This window comes from Hakea prostrata, chromosome 4 (assembly GCF_041222555.1).
Source record: "Hakea prostrata isolate BN-2017 chromosome 4, UWA_Hpros_2, whole genome shotgun sequence".
Classification (NCBI taxonomy): Eukaryota; Viridiplantae; Streptophyta; class Magnoliopsida; order Proteales; family Proteaceae; genus Hakea; species Hakea prostrata.
This window is the reverse complement of record NC_142603.1, coordinates 42,087,593-42,107,810: the sequence shown is the minus strand read 5'-3', so window position 1 is coordinate 42,107,810 and position 20,218 is coordinate 42,087,593. Positions and strand designations below refer to the sequence as shown.

General features: G+C 38.2%; 1 protein-coding gene across 1 annotated transcript; it reads left to right on the top strand.

Moving 5' to 3' along the window:
* The first annotated feature begins 1,533 nt into the window (after positions 1–1,533).
* On the top strand, positions 1,534–4,221 carry LOC149018936 (monooxygenase 1-like). The gene is made up of 5 exons (XM_089154451.1): positions 1,534–1,792; positions 1,915–2,061; positions 2,678–2,728; positions 3,027–3,198; positions 3,300–4,221. The coding sequence occupies exons 1-5, from the start codon at positions 1,719–1,721 to the stop codon at positions 4,113–4,115; spliced, it is 1,260 nt and encodes a 419-aa protein (XP_089010577.1). The 5' UTR covers positions 1,534–1,718; the 3' UTR covers positions 4,116–4,221.
* The last annotated feature ends 15,997 nt before the right edge of the window (positions 4,222–20,218 follow it).

Genomic DNA, 20,218 nt, shown 5'->3' with positions numbered 1-20,218 from the left:
ATGCAACTATAAAAAGACCGAAGATTGACTTCAAAAGGTATATGCAAAGACATGAAACTGATGAAATAGTTCTAAGCTTCTTACAGGTATTATTTTGTTTTTCTTAAGGTAACGAACACTTTTTATATAAGGGGCTAACTATTTGTATATACCTCCTCAAAGAGAGTCGAACACTTCACCTCTTATTAAAAGGCATTGGTCTATGCCGACTGATCTAAGTCTCTTTATTTATTTGTTTATTTTAATTTAATATTGGCGGCTTATAAGAACAATGACGCAGGTAGTGATGTATTTACCAATCAACTTAGACAAAATATGTAAGTGATATACTAGTAGGAAAAGATAAGCTACTGGGTCCATGTGTGTGACAGATAGGAAACCAATTTGGTTTTTGTCTTTTTTTTTTGATGAATTATTTTTATTTTTATTTTTTTTATTTTTTATTTTTTTCTGGATGAGTGAAAATGATCTTCATAATTAAATTTGATTTTTGTATTTACTTGTCAATCGTCATTGTTTTGCTTGGTATGCGAGGAATGATCTTCTAAAAAATTCTATGTTCCAAGATTGCAATCTAATCCTATGTTTTTGGATAAGCTTCTTTACCCACACTCGTCCACAGCACGGCAACCCTTGCCTATTTATCACCACATATGGGTGCCAATGCGACGTGTTGCTTACCGGAGACACCCTAGCTAACCCTTGCCCATTTATCACTACACCCGGCCATAGTGTAGTGCGTTGCTTCTTTGTTGGGGAACACTTCTGTATAGCGTTTATCATATAAAGTCGAATCCAAGAAAGAGGGTTTACTAAAAAAAAATTTCCGATGCTGGTTGCTGACCTGATGCACTAACCCTCCTCTTTTACCTTGGCTTGGGCCCGATAGCAAAACACTGACGGAGTTCACTAAGTAAACAAATCAAACCTTCCAAACAAATGATAAACTATAAAATGTCCGAAGATTGACTTCAAAAGGTATATGAAAAGACATGAAACCAATGAAATAGTTCTAAGCTTCTTCACGGGTATTATTTTGTTTTTCTTAAGGTAACGAACACTTTTTATATAAGGGGCTAATTATTTGTATATACCTCAAAGAGAGTCGAACACTTCACCTCTTATTAATAAGGCATTGGTCTATGTCAACTGAACTAGTCTCTTTATTAATTTGTTTATTTTAATTTAATATTGTGGGCTTCTGAGAGCAATGACGCAGGTAGTGATGTATCTACCTATCAACTTAGATATAATATTTAAGTGATATACTAGTAGGAAAAGATAAGCTACTGGGTCCATGTGTGTGAGAGATAGGAAACCAATTTGTTTTTTTGTCTTTTTTGGATGAATTTTTTTTTTTTTTTCTGGATGAGTGAAAATGATCTTGATAATAAAATTCGGTTTTTATATATACTTGTCAATCGTCATTGTTTTGCTTGGTTAGCAAGGAATGATCTTCTAATTAAAAAATTGACCTTCACCGTCAAGAAAGAAAGAATAAGGTGGAGGAACTTGCAATCCTCTGATGTTTTAGAAATCCAACTCTGACCTCCTACAGCTCTACTGGATTGCCGTGATCGAACGCACGTGAGAACTTGTAGTTAGCTCACTGTAGTCATTCAACTGTGTATAAATAAGAACACTGCAACCTCATAAGCATATGAGAACTTGGTGAACCCTTAAGCTCAAGAAAAGAGAGTATCAAAGAGGAATCATCCATGGAGGAGGAAAAGGCAATCGTAATCATCGGAGGAGGAATCTGCGGCCTCGCTACTGCACTAGCTCTTCATAGGTAATAATTTTTGGTCTGTTTAGTGTTGATTAGATTGGATTTAACTTAATTTTGTTTGAGTGAAAGAATTAATACATGAAGTATGGGACATTAATTAGTGATTGCTAATGATGTATGATCAGAAAGGGGATTAGGAGCACAGTGATAGAGAAGGCGAAGTCACTGAGGACAGAAGGATTAGGAATTGGTGTCCAGCCAAATGCATGGCGTGCACTGGATCAGCTTGGAGTTGGCCATCACCTCAGGCTCAAAGCCATTCCCATGTCTTTGTAAATTTCTTGCACATCACTTCTTCTCTTTTCATGTCTTATTCTTCTTCGATAGTCCATATATGCTTCAATTAGTTGACTAACTTGTCAAAGGCGAAAAAAATTTATTCAGGCAAATAATACATCTTTGTGGGTTTTTATTTGTTCATGTTGGAGAAGCGCTATCTTGTATTTAAAATTATATGCAACAGCTATTCTCTACAGATGTAGATAAAGTGCACAGAAACTGATCTAGACAAACTTCGGTTCCAAAACTCTTCATATAACAAATTTAACCTCCAGCTTTTTCCTTTTTACACAAAATTCACTAAAATATTGACAACATATTCTTATATTCATTCTTGATGGCCAATGATAGCACATGAACCCCCAATAGTTGTTGAAATTCTCATTCCAAAGAGAGTAAGAAGATCATTTTTCTTTTCTTGCATTTACAGGCATAGAGGCAGCCTTTTTTCCATAATTTAATTATAGAAATGGAACAATATACTTCTCATATCATAATAAGTAAGAGTCAAATATATTTTGATGATATTATTCTCTAAATTTCATTGATGTAGTGGGTAGATTCCTTTTAACACTGACAGTGTGGATGATTATATGCATATGCCTGTAGGCTTCGAGTTATTAACCTCTCCAACGGTACACAACAAGAAGAATCATTTGCGTAAGTTTCTAGAGATATAATTTTAAAATTCTATTTTTCAATGCTTTTACGATGGAAAAGGGGGGCACTTTACGCCAGTGATAGAGGATTATGCTTCCCTCACATACCTCCATCATATGTTTAAGAAGAAAGTCTACCTCATTACTAAAAAGGTAGACCCATAATGAATCCCCTCCCAATTATGTGAGGGAAGGACCTGAGGAGAGCAAAGTACAAGAACAAAGATTCCGTTGACTTCAGACTTCATATCTGACAATTACATAGTACTTATATTTTTCTCCCTCTCTTAATTTTGAAGGAATAAGGAGGCTCGATGCCTCAGAAGGAGTGATCTTGTGGAAATCATGGCCAAAAATTTGCCTTCTGGAACCATACGTTTTGGAAGCCAAGTAGTTAGGCTAGAATCTGATCCTTGTAATTCTTCCCTTACCATCCTTCATCTTCATGATGGAACTAAAATAAAGGCCAAGGTAAATTTCCTTATTTCCATCTTGTTTCTTAAGCTGCTTTCTCAAATGTATATATGCATGTATGAGCAGGAGGATGATGGTTCACATTATTACTTACATAGGTTGTAATAGGGTGTGACGGCGTGAATTCTGTGGTGGGAGGATGGTTAGAGTTGAAACCTGCAAGGCGTTTCAATCTGTGTGCAGTGGTGGGTTTCACAAAATACCCAGATGGGCATGGCTTTGGCAGTGAGTTCGTTCAAATAAGAGGAGATCATACAATGGTGGGAAGAATACCAATCGATGACAAACTGATTTATTGGTTTGTGGCTCGACCAAGAACTCCTCAAGATGCAATGCTTACAGAAGAACCAAAGCTCCTTAGAGATTCAACTATGGAATTAGTCAAGGATTATCCAGAAAAATTCCCAGAAGTAGTGAAGAACTGTGACCTTGAATTGATAACAATTTTCAGTTTGAGGCGTCGTGCCCCATGGGACTTACTATTGGAGAACTTCAGGAAAGGAACTGTCACAGTAGCTGGAGATGCTATGCATGTCATGGGGCCATTCGTTGGACAAGGTGGTGCTGCAGCACTAGAAGATGCAGTTGTGCTTGGAAGATGTTTTGCACAAGAGATTAACAAAAACCCAGCAGCAGCTGCTTGCTTGGACTCAGAGAGAAGTAGCAAGGCTAAGTTGAATTCAAAGAAACAAGCAGAAGATGAGAAGGCAATGTCAAAGGGGATTGAGAAAGCAATTGATCGATACGTTAAAGAGCGGAAGATGAGAATTTTGAAGTTGTCTACACAGACATACCTCATAGGTACACTGCTGCAAACCACATCACCAGTGATTCAGTTCCTAACCTCTATCCTTCTTTTCATCATCTCTGTCACTGTTGCAGACCACAGACTTTACGATTGTGGTCGGCTTTAAGACCATCAGCAACACCTAGAAGCTACTTAGAATTTCTGCCTGTTATGTACTAGCTAGGAATTTCTGCCTGTCAGTTAATATGGAAATTTCTTACTATGTTTCTTTATTGGGATAATTACTATTGCCCCCCTGTACTTTGATTTTATTACTAATGTATCCCCTGTATTTTGCAAAATTACTAATCCAACCTTTAACTTTGTCTATAATTACTAATGCCCCCCTACTGTTAAGTTCCGTTAGTTTACTGATGATGTGGCATCTCCATATTTTTTAAAAATCCCAAAATACCCTTTTACTTATCTCCTTACTTATTTACCCTTTTGTCAAGTTACAGTAATACCCTTAATTAATTGTAGAGAAAAAAATAATCATAATCTGTTTTACTCTAAAAAAATCACCAAAATAAAGAAATAATAATTGAATAAAATTAAAATAGAAACCGAAGAGGAGGGAAGATAGAATTCAACTCAAATTTGGAAACTGAAGATCACCTACTTCGTTAATTCCTTCTCTGGCAAGATTTTGTGGTTTCGTCAATGGTGGGTTAGTAAAGCGGTTAAAAGTTTAAACTCCCATGGGGAGGTGTTACGTTTCGTTTCCAATATTCAAAAAGCACCCCCCCCCCCCCTCAAAAAAAAAAATTTGTGGTTTCCTTCCCTACGTATGCTAGAGGAGAAGGTGGAAAACCAAATCGAATTTGAATTTTGCCAATTTCTTTAATTCAAAATAAATAAGTTTAGTGAAGGTGGAAAACCAATATTTTTTTAAGTCAAAATAAATGAAGTTAGGGTAAAATTGACATTTAATCTGGTTTTTTATAAATGGGGTAGTATCGTCTTTTGATTTCTTAATTTTAATGAAGGACAAAGTGGACATTACATATTCAAACTTAACGGCTACTTAACACCGTTATAAGGAAGGGGGGCAACAGTAATTTTGTAAAGAACAGGGTTTTATTAGTAATAAAATCAAAGTACGGGGGGCAACAAGTAATTATCCCTTCTTTATTTATTTATTTTTAACTCGGGGCATTACAAATCTCTTTACTTTTTTTTTTGGGTAGAAATGGGTCTATATATTAACGCGTGACCCACGCAAGACATCGAGATTACAAAGATCATGAAGCCAATGATCCAAAATAGGCCAAAGAGTCCGGCACGCAACGGACACAGCCTTACAAGCAAGAGAGTCAGCTACTATATTACACTCCCTTAAAACGTGAAGAAAAGATACATTCTGAATCCGAGAAGCAAGAGTCACCACATCCCAGACTAGGTTTTGGATGTCCACTGGAATCAGCTCCAAATTGGTCACCAATTTGATTGTTGTTGCCGAATCTAATTCCACCAGGACATTGCAATACCCCTCCTCTAAAGCAAGTAAAATACCCTCTCGCAGAGCCAGAATTTCACCCTCCAGAACTGAGTCAAACTGGGCCGGAATTACCAACCCTTTAATGGGCTTACCCATAGAGTCCCTACAAATAACACCAAGGCCGCACCCATCCCCGTTTGATGCTGCATCGACATTGACCTTCAGGAAGCCCATAGGAGGGCAAGCCCAGAACACCCGACGCTGAGAAACTTCATCTTCCTGATCTGTGGCCTCCAACCGGCATGGATTCTTGAAAGCTCTGGGAAACTCCTCCGCTTCATTGACTGCCTTTCCGGCTACTTGCTCCGGTGACCAATCAAAGCCGTTGAAGATCAGATCGTTCCTTGCTTTCCAAATCCTCCAGCAGACGTACACAACCAGCGATGACAGCTCCTTGTACCGCTATCTCTCAGGTGGCAAAATCGATTTCCAGCAGCTAACAGATCGAAGGATTAACTTGAGGAGAGAACATCAGAGGAGAAGCAAACCATACTCGACGGGCAAAATCACAGTCAAGCAGAACATGATCAATCGATTCCACATTTCCACATCTACTACAGCAAGGATCAAACTGATCTATTCTCTTTGAAATTTCTTCCGCTGAAGGTAATGCTCTAGCACAAGCTCTCCACATCATATTTTTTATTTTTGGTGCAGCATGACATGTCCAAATATTTTTCCAAACCATAGCATCCACCCCAACTCTACTAGAAACCCTCGATGATGATGGTCGAGCCTCTCTTTCCCTTTCCCTGATGTTAATTAGATGGTGATAAGTTGATTTCACCGAAAATTCTCCACTTTTAGCTGGTCCCCAAATCCTTCTATCAGCCCTAGAAATCATGCTTAATCTTATCTTCAAAATAGCCTCCGCGTCCACTCGATCAAAGATTTCTTTAATTAGATCCTCCTTCCATACTCTAGCCTCCTCATCAATGAGATCAGACACCCATGTGATTCCCCTTGGATCTCTGTTGCAATACCTAATTTTGAAATCCGAATTTGCTAAGATCCACTGATCTTCCCATACTTGAATAGAGGTTCCATCTCCAACCATCCATACTAGCCCTGACTTCAGAATTCTCCTACCTTCCAAAATACTTTTCCATGCCCATGAAGGGCTAGACCCTGCTGATGTAGTTAGGAACTCTGAATTGGGAAAATAAATCTGTTTAAGAAACCTTACCCAATAAGTATCTGGATTTCTCCATACTTTCCAGGCTAGTTTGCAAAGGAGGGCTAGTTCTGCAAATACGGATCCCTGAGACCTAAGCCTCCTCTCTCTTTGGATTGATAGAGTCTATCCCATGATATCCAGCATATCTTCCTCTTATTATCTTTCTCTCCCCATATAAAGTTGATAGCATCCTTCTTAATCTTATCATGATAAGACTTAGGAAGAAGAAAATGAGATGCTGCATAGTTGTTCGTAGTTAGCCCCATTGATTTCAGAAGCACTTCTTTTCCTGCCATAGAAAGGAGATTTGCTTTCCATCCCTGCATCTTCTTGCTTGTCCTCTCCTGGATCTCTCTGAAACATTCTTTCTTAGAGGCTTGAAATTCTGAAGGAAGACCCAAATATTTCTTGGGAGGGCCTCCATAAGGAATACTTAGGATTCTAGATAGCCATCTCTTGAATCTAGGAGCAGTATTAGGGCTGAAGTAGATAGATGACTTCTTCTGGTTTATCTCTTGACCACTGGCAGCACAGTAGAGATCAAGGCAAGCTCTAATATACTGAAATTCTTTAGGATTAACCTCTGAGAACAACATTGTATCATCAGTGAATAACAAGTGAGATATAGGAGTAGTCCTATTTCTAACTTTCATGCCAGAAATAAAGCTTTCTTGAAGAGCAGTTTTTAGGATAGCATTTAAGGCTTCCGTACATAAGACAAAAATAGCCGGAGAGACAGGATCTCCCTGCCTAATTCCTCTCAATGGCTCAATCACTCATCTAACAGCTCCATTCACTAGAACCTGATAAGAAACTGACTTAATACAGGACATCACTAGTGAGACCCACTGATCACAAAAACCTAGCTTAGAAAGAGTTCCTTCAACAAAGCTCCATTCCAGACTATCATAAGCCTTTTTCATATCTAGCTTTAAGGCCATCACCTTTTTCCTTCCTTTTTTTCTATTCTTAATGTAATGAAAACACTCATGGGCCACTAGTATGTTATCAGAAATACTTCTATCAGGCACAAAAGCAGATTGAGGTTCTCCTATGATTCTGTCCAACATCCCTTTCAGTCTTGTAGCAATTATTTTTGTTGCTACTTTAACCGTAACATTACACAGACTAATGGGTCTGAACTGATCAATATTCTCAGGCTGATTACATTTAGGAATTAGACAAACATAGGTAGAATTAATCTCTTTAGGAAGACCTTTAGGAAGACAGCTAGATGAGAAAAGGTCAGAAACAAACTTACATACATCCTCTTCCACTAGGTCCCAATAATGTTGATAGAAAGCTGGAGGGAGTCCATCAGGGCCTGGGGATTTGAGGGGAGCCATATCTTTTAATGCAGCCTTTATCTCATCTTTACTAGGAGCTCTCATCAGCATGTTGTTATCTTATTGAGTCACCTTTGGCTGAATTGAAGAAAGGACAATGTTGAGGGAGCAGCCATTTATGCCTCTGGATCTATAAATCTCCTTGTACTTATCCAAGATTTCCCCAAATATTTCTTCATCCGAATTAGTCCATCTGCCAAAACTTAACTTCAGCTTTGAAATTATGTTGCTATTTCTTCTTTGTAGTGTAGAAGCTTGAAAAAATTTTGTATTTCTATCACAAGATTTTAACCACAGCTCTCTTGATTTTTGGGCCCACATTTCCTCCTCTCTCTTCAGCTGTACCTCCAGCAACTGATGAAGATTTTCCTCCTTAATCTCATTTTCATGTGAAGGATGTTGAAGAACATCTTCTAGTTCCCTAAGAAGATGAGCAATCTTTGTTTGCACATGTCCAAATGTAGACCTGTTCCATTTTGTATATACTTTCCTAACATTATCAGCTCTTGCCATCAGCTTTCCTGCTAAACTAATGCCTGAATTACCTTCTCCAATACTTCTCCAAGCCTAGTTAGCTACTTTCCTACAGTCCTTGTGTTGGAACCACATAGACTCAAATCTGAATGGCCTAACCCCTGAATTTCTTCCACCTACAGTGTCAATAACAATAGGAAGATGGTCAGATCCAATGATTGGATGGACCGCCACTGAAGCCTCCCCAAACTGATTTCTCCACTTAGTATTAGCCACAGCTCTATCCAGCTTAATTCTAATATTAGCCCCTCTTTTCCTCTTGTTATTCCAAGTAAATTGAGGCCCATGAGACCCTAAATCCATAAATGAGCAATCATTCATCATTTGTTTAAACTTCTCATTATCCAACCTGCAATCATTTGAACCTCCTTTCTTTTCCTTCCATGAGACAAAAGAATTGAAATCTCCGAAAGCACAACCATTGGCCAATCCTATTTTCAGCAATCCTCTTGACTTGTCCCAAACCGTCTCTTTTCTTTCTCCGGGTCCCCATACACCATTGTGATAAAGAAAGATTTGGCCCCATTGATAGATACCTCTGCATCAATAAATCTGTTATTTGATTCTAACATCTGCATTTGAGTAGACGAATCATACAGCATAGCTAGCCCACCAGCCTTTCCAATAGGATCTACAACAAACACATTGTTAAGCTTCAACTTCCTTCCTACCATTTTCAGCTTCTCCAACTTATTCTTTGTTTCCATAAGAAAGATAATTTATGGCTTAATTTTCCTTGAGAGGTTCACAAGAGATTGAACTATCAGAGTCCTCCCAACCCCTTGACAATTCCAACTAATGATCTTAATAATTTCCCTTGGTGTTGATAACCCCCAACATCCAAGGAACCCATCTCTAAAAAATGAGGTGAAGAAGCCTGAAGACTCAATTTCTGTTTAGCACTTTCAGTGTTCTGTCCTTGCTCTTTTTCATCTTCCAAATGAACCTGCTTGCTCTTCTTGTTTGTAGGTTTTGCAATTTTACCTGAAGTAGATCTTATGGTATAAGGTTGAATAGAGCTTCTCCTTCTAGCCATTTTTTTCAAGTTCCTACTCTCACTTCCAGGGGCGGACCCAGGATGAAATATTGGGGGGGCCGAAGAACGAAAGCCAGATAACCTTCCCGTTAGGGAATCACTAATGCTTTTTTGTCACACATATTATGTGGGCCCTTATAAGATTCATTTGAGGTCTCACCTCTAAATTATTTTATTATATTAAAGAATAGACCCACATATATATTTTGTGGGGCCCACACATATTTGAAAAAAAAAAGTAAATTATTGATAATGATTTTTTTTTCCGACAAAATATAAGTAAAATTAAAGCAACAATATAGAAAAAATATATAAACATGACTTCAACCCTAAAAAGTTAGATGCAAGCCAATATTTTCTTTGGTAGGAGATGTAAATCAAATTTTTTTAAGGTAAGAGATGCAAACCAATGGCAATTAGTTACCTACTAACTATAGATATTTTATTCACAATTCAAAATCAAATCACAAATTGCAGAAGAAATAAAGAAACATAGAATATAAAATCAAATAAAAAGAATAAAAAAAAGGAGAAAAAGAAAAACGATAAATAAATTGAGAAAGAGAAAGAGTACCTAATTGTGGAGTAGATTTTATTTTCCAAATTTTCTTAACGCTTATAGAAAGCGAAGAGAATAAATAGAAAGAAAGAAAAGGAAGAGAATAAATAAGAAGAAAAGAGGAGTGAAGAGAGAGGATTATAGAAGAGAATAAATAGGGATTGAAGAGTTACTTTCTAATTATGAATGACATTTTGATTTTTGAATACCTAATAAGATGTTTTTTCAAAAATTTAAGAGAGAATAGTGGGGAGAATAAATAGGGATTGAGGAATTAGTTTTTAATTAGGAATGACATATGTGCCCATTATTTTACTTTTAAAAATTGTTCTCAGTATTGGGGGGGCTATTTGGGGCCAAATAGCGACATTTCACATATAGGAAGAGAAAAAAGTGGAAAAGACAAGGGAATTAAGGGAATTTATATAAAAAATTTAAAAATCCGGGGGGGGCATGGACCCCCTCGGCCCCTTCATAGGTCCGCCCCTGCTCACTTCCATTGTGTATGCCACGAGTATTAAGGCCTTTTTGAATACTCTGGTCCTTATGTTGAGTTTGGGCCCCACAGTTGTAAGAATCATCCTTCCTTTGCTAACTAGACTCCCCACTTCTCTTAGGTTGGATTCTCCATGCACTGTCTCCCTACCTTCCTTAGCCTTAGCCTGCTGCCTCATATCAGGTTGACATGAACTTTCCTCTCCTCGGGTTGGGAGAGTTTGATAGGGTAAAAGGTTCAGCTGGGTAGCTAGGTGGTTAGGTGGATTTGTGATGGATATGTTAGACAAGAGGGGTAATAGGTTCAACAAATTAGGAGGATTTTCTTGGAGCTGCTGAATTTAACTGTGGATAGCTGCCAGAACTTGAACAGTAGATGCTTCATAGGGACTAGAAAAATTTAAAGGGATATTGTTGCATTGAGAAGTCCCCCACTTTTGAGATATGCTCTCAGGGTAACTTCTAAAACCAGCAAATAACTCACCTTTTTGACTTTGGGGCAGTGGTTTATCAGAATTTTCAGTCATGTAAGGTTTTCCTAGAGTCCCATGCCTGTCAGTTGATTTGACAAGGCTAGAAGAGGGATGGCAGTTTGGGGAGTTGTTGGGAGGTTCAACAAAACCCATTGTGGTGGTTGCAGCTGCCGGATTCCGGCGGTTTGGCTGAGTCTGTTGAGAGTATTGAGCTGTATTGCTTGGTAGCTAGGTTGTATCAATAAAGCTTGCCTCCTCTAATATACGTTGACTTGGCATAAATGCTTTAATGGTAGCATTATAAGGTGGGGGAGGGAACTGAGAACAAGAAGAAGCATTTCTGTAGTTATGACTTACTTGATGGCTTCTTTTGACTCTGAAAAACTCTTCACACTTGTTCTCAGCATGTCCCAATATACCACAAAAGTAGCAAAGGGTGGGAAGTCTTTCATAGCTTACAGCAATAGGGATGTTATCTCCATTCTTCCTCTTGATACCTGTCTCTTTCCTCAACTTCTTGCCGATCTCCACCTCGATTCTGCATCTGAGGAAGGCTTTCTTAGTTCCATCTCGGCTTCCATGTATAATCATCATCAAACCAGGCTTCCCTACTTTAGAAGCCAGCTGTTTACCCAAGTCCCCTTTGATCATCTCTTTTGGGATTCCATTAAAATGAACCTAGAATTCTTGAGTATCAAAATTCCACTTCTTCTCTTCATTCCAGTACCTTAGAACCATTAGATTACCTGAAACTGACCAAGGGGATCCCTCTAGAACATTTTCCACATCAATGGGGTGTTTAAAGGTAAACTTAAACATTTGAATATCCATCTGATCTACCTTAATCTCATGCAGGGGATTCCAAACTCTAATCAAGGCCTCATTAACCGCTTGTATTCTAAATGGCTTCCCTTCTAACACCTTACCAACCAAGGTACATTCCGGATCAATAACATCATGGTCTTCATCTGAGAAGTCTTCCATAGATACGTAATCATCATCTTCATTTTCTTCTGCTTTCCAGGAGGGCTCAGGTTCATATTTAGCAGGAGGCAGCAGTAGAGGAGTAGCTCTTTCCATAGTAACCACGAATCTGAATCGGTAGGGAAAAAGGATAGAAGGCAACCACAAGAAGAGCGAGAGGAGGGAGAGAAAGCCGGGAAAAACTAATGTTTCAACAAACTGCAGTAAAGAAGGAATGGCTCTCATTCAACATTATCCACCGAAACATCTCTGCCGAACAGCAAGGGAGACACCTTCAAATATATCACTCAGAACCATTGAAGAAAACACTCACAGAAGGAGGAAAAGATATCACTCACATAAGGAGGAATCCTTGAGGTGTATCTTCAAAATCCTTACAAATCTCTTACACTGCCTTCGAAATTAAAATGGGTGGAAAGCATATATGTTAATAAGTGAGGAACTCTTTCGAGAAGGCAAGACACCAGATAATTGGTTGCTTCCACGAAACCTGCTCATGGACACAATAATGTTGCATTGTCAAACATGGAGCCACATCACAAGACACAAAGTTAAAAATATGGGTGAATACTCTATTTTCCTCTTACAAATAAGTAGGCTACTCAAATTTAAAAAGTGAGATTGGAATTTACATCAGTGAAGTGAAAAAACTCAAAGATCAGTCATGGAGGCAAGGTTAAAAAAACTTGGAAGTTATCAATCCTTCAAATGACTTCCCTTGAAACCTCCTACAGAACATTTGCTAAGATTTTTACAAGCAATAATTTAGCTGATCTCCTCACAATAAGAAAGAAAATATATTACTACTTAACAAAAGATTCAGTCTAGGTTTTTAAATTATAATATGATAAATTTTATGAAATTTATATCTTGGTTTTGCTTAATGTGCATTTCATCTGGAGTTTCTAAACTTAGAATCGTCGGATGATATAAAATGTGAAAGCAAAATAGTCTTTACCAGGAAGTAAGCTTAGTCCAATTCATGCCAATGAAGTTAGGAATTTTGCCAGTAAGCGCAATGTTAGATGCCCATCTATGATTCCAGGAAGTTGCTTATTTGTAAGTTAAATGAGAAGAATATATTTATCTATAAAGTAGGCAATCATTTCTATAATCAAGTTCAGAATAAGATCAGCTAAGCAAACTTAACAAACAATGGTCTACTGATAATCTCGAAAACATTACACATTCTGGCAATCAGTTTTTCAATTTCCACCTTCAACATGCGGCAATCATTAGTGTGATGCCCTCTGTCTTTGTGGTATTGATAATATTTTGACATGTCAGCCCTATTTTGAGGGCGTGCATGTAATCTTCCAAGGGTTTTTAACAACCTTGAGTCTCATAGTCTCGGATCTGCATCAAGACTGTAGATCGTGACTTATTCAAAGGGGTGAATGCTTCTTCATCCTCCTTCATCAACTACTTGCCATGCCACTCCTACCTTGGATCCCTTTTCTAGAAACATGGCTTAGAACTTGGTTCAGGAACCTTTCAGATGACAGGCCTGTCCTGATCCCTGTAATGGCTTCGGTTTGCTTCTAAGACTTCTTCTACTGTGGCCATCTCATACCCCAAGTTCAATAGTTTTTCCAATGTCTTGGGCTTCTTCTCAACAATAGAGGTAACCAACTTTTCGTTAGTCACAACTCTTTTGAAAGCAATGAAAACCACTTTGTCATCAAGGTCTTTGATTAGGATGGAGATGCTGTTGAAGCGGGTGATAAAGTCTCGGATAGATTTGAACGTCCTTGCTTAAGAGCTAGCAAGTTGTCCTTTGTCTTATCCTTCTTGATTCCACTCCTGAATCGTGCCACAAAGGCATATCCCAACTCCCTAAAGTTGTGAATGCAATGCCTGGGTAGGCAGGAGAACCAGGTTGTGGCCGGTCCAGTTAGTGAAGCTGGGAAACATCTACGATTAATAGGATCCCCTCCCCCACACATGGTTCTGAAATGGCTTATGGGCGCCATAGGCTCTACTGTACCATTATAAACTGTAAAAGTTGGGGTACGGAAGCCTACCGGTAAAGGTGCAACCATGATCTCAGGTATGAAGGGATCCTAACTTAATACAAGCTGGACGTCATCAGGGATCTTCTTGTCAAGTTGATAGAGACGCTCATTGGGTCAAATGGGAAACCCTGTGTAAGGGCAAAAGAGATGGAGGCTTGGGATTCAGGGATGTACATTGTTTTAACAAAGCTCTTCTTGCCAAACAAAGTTGGAGACTTCTAACAAACCCAAACTCATTATGGGCCCAGGTGAAGCATGCAAAATATATAAAAGACATTCCATTTTTTGAATGTCGTGTCCCAAAAAATTGCTCATGGGGTTGGAGAAGCTTGATGTCTGGGAGGGATATTCTTAGACAAGGCATTATTAGACAAGTGGGAAATGGTGCTAATGTGCATATTTTTAAGGATCCATGGCTTCCTTCATTACCTTTCCATGGCATTAGTAGTGCCCCTTTGGGACATAGTCCAATTTGGGTGCAAGAGTTAATTGATTGGGACACTTGGCATTGGAAAGTACCTTTACTCCAGTCTCTATTTTCTCCAAGGGAAATTCAAGCTATTTTAACACTCCCTTTATTGTCTCCGGATACTTTAGACTCTTGGATTTGGGACAAAACAAAGGATGGTAAGTTCACTGTGAAATCTACTTATTATCAATGTTTAGCTATGGCTGATGATCAAGGTAATGTTGCTTCTTCTTCCACTTCTTCAATATATTGGAAAATGATTTGGCAGATTCCTACTCTCCCAAAGATTAAACAATTTTTGTGGCGATCCTCACATGAGGCTATTGCAATTGGGAGCTCCCTCTTCTCGAGAAATGTTTTACTCACCCCTCTTTGTTTAATTTGTGGTCATGGTTCGGAGAATGTATGTCATACTTTTTTTTTTTTTTTTGTCATTATGCTAAAGAGTGTTGGAGACTCTGCCCACTCCGTATTAATACATCTGATTTTTTAGAGACAAATTTATTTGATTGGATGGATTTTATCAAAATAAAATTCCACGGTTATGACAACTTAACCCTAGTGAATCAGATGTGGAGTGCTTTAGCTTGGTGTATATGAAATACTAGGAATGCTGCACTCTTTAGAGGGATTGAGGCCTCCATAATTCATACAATGACTACTTTCTCTTATCTATGTGCAGATATACAATCTCATATGATGAAATCTCAAAGGGCTCATGGGGATTCGTATCCAAGGCCTAGTCACATCATTTCTGAAGAACTTGCTCTTTTTCAAATTTTTGTTGATGGATCATGGGATAGTACTTCACACAAAGGAGGTCGAGGGTGTATCATGTGGGATTATAATGGTGGTTTTGTAGCGGCTCAAAGCAGGTTTGGTCATAGTGCTTCACCAACCTTAGTTGAACTTAAAGCAATTAGAGATGGCATTTTTCTGGGCTCTTCTTTAGGAGCGGTGGATTTGCATCTTCATTCGGATTTGTTTACCCGTTGTTAGGGCTCTTACTGGTCTTCAATCATCTTTGGATTGGATGTGTCTCAGTTTAGTTGTAGATATTTTGAAGCGTTGTTCTTTTTTCCGTAGGGTTTCTTTTAGTTATATTCCTAGAATTGGCAATGGCTATGCGGATTTTCTTGCTAATGGTGCTTGCAGGTTATCTCTAGATAGATCTTGGTGGGGTATACAACCTTTGTTTATTGTGGATCCCTCCCGTTTGTATAGGTCTTATGACCTTAACTCTTTTATTTAATTTAATTGCTACTTGTTTGTTTTGGCCAAAAAAAAAAAAGAGACGACTCATTCATGTCCTAGACCTAACTATATATATAGACTCTCATTACGAATAGATGCAAAACCTTTGGAGACCCTATCATCAAGTAAGGGTCCTTTGGACTCAGCTACATGCTCCTTCCGTGCTCATCTAGGTTTTGAAGTATGAGGTAACTTCGCTCCAGCTCCAAGGAAAGAATGTCTATCACCATGAGATCCTAGTTTGTCATAGACATATTTGTTTCCACCTTCATCCACAACTTTGGCCTTCCCTTGTCCCTTATGCTTTGTACGTCGAGCGGGAAGCATTTACGCTTCATTTCCCTACATTTCTGCTTCATTCCCTGGGCCATGTCATGGTGATTATCAGGGGAAGGAGCCGCTCTTTCAGGAAAGACAACAGCTGGAGGAGGAGGTGGCATGAGATGGCACCATTGGTTCACCATTGACTGGAAGGAACCCATCATCTCCAACATATTTTGTTGCAAATCCATTAGCTGCACAGGATCTAGAGTAGAAGTGGGAGTAACTCCCTGTGCAGGGAGTTCTGCATGCAACTCCGTAGAAGTTGGTAGGTGTTCACATACTAAAAGTGTCGTGTGTCCTTAGAGGTTCCTCCTTTGCAATTAGCCCCCTTTTTCTTAATGCGGGGGTTCTCCTAGGATATGGAACCATGATCACCTGAGTTATCCCCAACCATACTTCTTTTCTCTAGAATGTTTCAGACAGAATTTGGGGGAAAAGCTATTGATGGCTTTTCGTTAGCATTTCCCACAGACGGCGCTAAATGTTGTTCCAAGATCAAACCTAATTCTTAGTTCCTAGAAAGACAAGGAAAGTGAGAGTGGGCCACCACTGGGGATGGGAAGCCACCTCCAATGATTGAGTCAAATCATGTTGAACATAAATCCTCACAAGAAGAAGTAAATGCTCCCAAAAGACGAGAATGTCTTCTTGAGTGGTTGGCCGGAGAGTTATCAACCAGCCCTAATGTTCTTCAAGGACTTATCCCTTTTTGTATTGAGTGTTAGTATATTTATTCCCTTCATACCTCGGTGATCATGAAGGTGTTGCTTAGCCATCGGATTCGTGATTCCAAAAGGAGGGTGGCAATAATTTGGGGGGCATAGCTTGATCAGCAAGCTAAACCCAAATCTTCCCCAGGAAGCTTTTGCAGCTATACATAATCCCACCGAATAAGGTGATGAGATTATCTTTGACGTTGATGTTATAGCAAGTCCAATCTTTGGCAGACAAAATGGTGGGATGCGGTACTCGAGTGAGCTCTAGGCGAAATGATAAGCTTCTCGGGCTGTCAATAAGCATTTAACAAATCTCGGTGCATTCAATGCTGAAATTAATGAGTCGATTGACGTTTGAGAGATATGCACGAGTCCTGCGGCAACGTTACTTTATCCGAGAAGTGGCTTGTCGAGTGCCTACAGAAAGGTTAGCCGAGAAGCTTCTCAAGACAGCTAGCTGTCACTAGGAGGCGCTCTTTTTAGCAATCCCCTTTTGCCAAGAAGTGCCTCACCGAAAAATGCCTTATGATGCCAACGAACCAGGTCTTAATGAACCAGGACTAGACCAAAGCATCAGTTTGATTGGTTCTCTTGGACCCAAAGGTTTGAGCCAAACATCCATAACAGTCTTTTTCTTCCCTTCTCTTCCCTTTGCTGAATTTTTTTTTTTTTTAACCAAAAAAATAGCATTATTTTTTTCTAAAAAAATATAAAGAAAGGGTAATACTGGTAATTTCTACAAATACAACTGATGCGTATTCATCATTGATATTTTATTTACCAACCCGAGAGGGCAAGAGGTGTTTAGGGGTAAGCATAAAGAGTCCTTCCTGTATAAATAAAAAGAGGATTGGAGGTTAATTGATAATCATCAAGAGTCCTTCCTTTATAAATAAATAAAGAACAAGAGGTTAATAGATAGATATAGAAATAAAAGTGACATATGGAATAAACAAACTGAGGAAAGCTATACAAGTGCATACCGATGATTTTGTATTTATTCGGAAGTTTCTAAAATTTACATGTATACAAACCCGAAATGGTCACTAAGTAAACAAATCAACAACAACAATAAGCCTTGTCCCAACTAAATGGGGTCGGCTACATAGATTGTTGCATTCCAATCTATTATGTTTGAGGTCATGCTAGATACAAGGCCTAAACTATGCATTTCCTTTTTCACCACTTCTCTTAAAGTTATCTTAGGTCTACCCCTAGCTCTTCTAGTTCCTTCAATCTGTATTATATCACTTTTCCGTATAGGGACATTTATAGGTCTCCATTGAACATGGTTGTGCCACCTCAAATGACTTTACCGAAGCTTATCACTTATGAGAGCAACTCCCAAACCAACTCTAAGATGATCTTTCATTATCTTATCCTTCCTAGTTTTGCCACTCATCCATCTTAGCATCATCATTTCTACTACACTGAGTTTACCTATATGATTCTTTTTAACAACCCAACACTCTGTACCATACATCAAAGCTAGTTGAACGACAGTCCTATAAAATTTCCCTTTAAGCTTTAATGGAATATGTCGATCACACAAGACCTCGGACACACATTTCCACTCATCTACCCTATTTTAATTCTTTGGGAAACATCATCCTCTATATCACCTCTTTTATTTATGATTGAACCTAGGTACCTAAAACAATCACTCTGAGGAATCTCTTTATCGTCAAGTTTCACCACTTCATCGTCTACCTGATCATGACTAAAGTTACAAACTAAATATTTAGTCTTCATTCTACTTAATTTACAGCCTCTTGATTCCAAAGTTGTTTTCCATGATTCTAACTTGTTATTAATCCCCACTTGAGTCTCATCAATCAACACAATATCATCAACAAAAACTATATACCAAGCGACCTCGTCTTGAATGTCTTTGGTTAATTCATCTATTTCAAGTGCAAATAAATATAGGCTTAAAGTTGATCATTGGCGTAGCCCAACTATAATTGGGAATTCATAACTTTATCCTTCTACTGTTCTTACACTTGTCACCGAACCATAATACATATCATTAACTATGTCTATATATGTGCTTGCAACACTTTTTTTTTCTCTAGTACTTACCAAATTAACGTTCTAGGAACTCTATCATAAGCTTTTTTATAAGTCTATAAATACCATATGAAGGTCTTTCCTACACTCTCTATGCATTTCCATAAATCTTCTAATTAGGTAAATAGCCTCCGTTGTTGATCTTCCCAGCATAAACCCAAACTAGTGGTTAAGTGTCTCAAACAGACATCAATTTTTCTCTCCCATAATTTTATAGTATAGCTCATCAATTTAATGTCCCTATAGTTATTACAGCTTTAAATATCTCATTTATTTTTATAAACTGGAACCACAATGCTTCTCCTCTATTCATCTGGCATTTTCCCTGTGCTCATAATCTTATTGAACAACTTAGTTAACCAAACTAGCCCATGGGTTCCTAAGCTCTTTCATACTTCTATTGGGATTTCATCAGGACCTTGTGTCTTGTCAACTTTCATCCTCCTTAGTATTTCTTTTACTTATGACATCGAAATTCTCCGCATATATGTTTGAAAATTGGTGCCTTGCTGAATGTCGTAGTTGTTCGAATCAAAGGTGCTTGAAGCATGCTCGTTTAGTAAACTAGAGAAATAGATTTCTCATATTTTCTTAATGTCCTCATCACATACTAATACTTTACCATCTCCATTTTTAATACATCTAATATGGTCAAGATCTCTACTCTTCTTATCCCTTATTTAGCTATCTTGTAAATAGATTTATTCCCTTCCTTCGTGCCCAAATTATATAACTCTTCATACTTCTTCTCTCTTGCTTTTCTCGCACTTTTCTTAGCTTCATTTCTAACCAACCAATATCTTTGAAAGATCCTTAACATCCTTAGTTATTTGTTATGTCATAAAACTAGCTTCCTTATTCCTAATGACAGCTTGAACCTCACTATCCCACCACCAAGTCTCTCTATAAGAATGGAGTTTTCCTTTGATTCATCCAGGACATTTTTAGCCACCTTCTTGATAGACATAGCCATCTCATTCCACATTGCATTAGTATCCCTCTCAAAATCTCACTTTTCTTGTTTGACTACTTCATTAGCGAAGGATTTCAAGTTCCATTTTTTTATCCTATGATAGTTAACCTTGCACATTTTATGAGTTTTTTGGGTTAAGCACATATCTAAAACCACAAGTTTATGTTGTACAATTAAGTTTTTCCCTGGTCTCACCTTGCAATCTTTGCACAATAATCTATCAGTCTTTTTTAGTTAGGAATAAATCTATTTGGCTTCTGTGATGTCCACTTTTGAAGGTAAATAAATGTTCATGTTTCTTTTT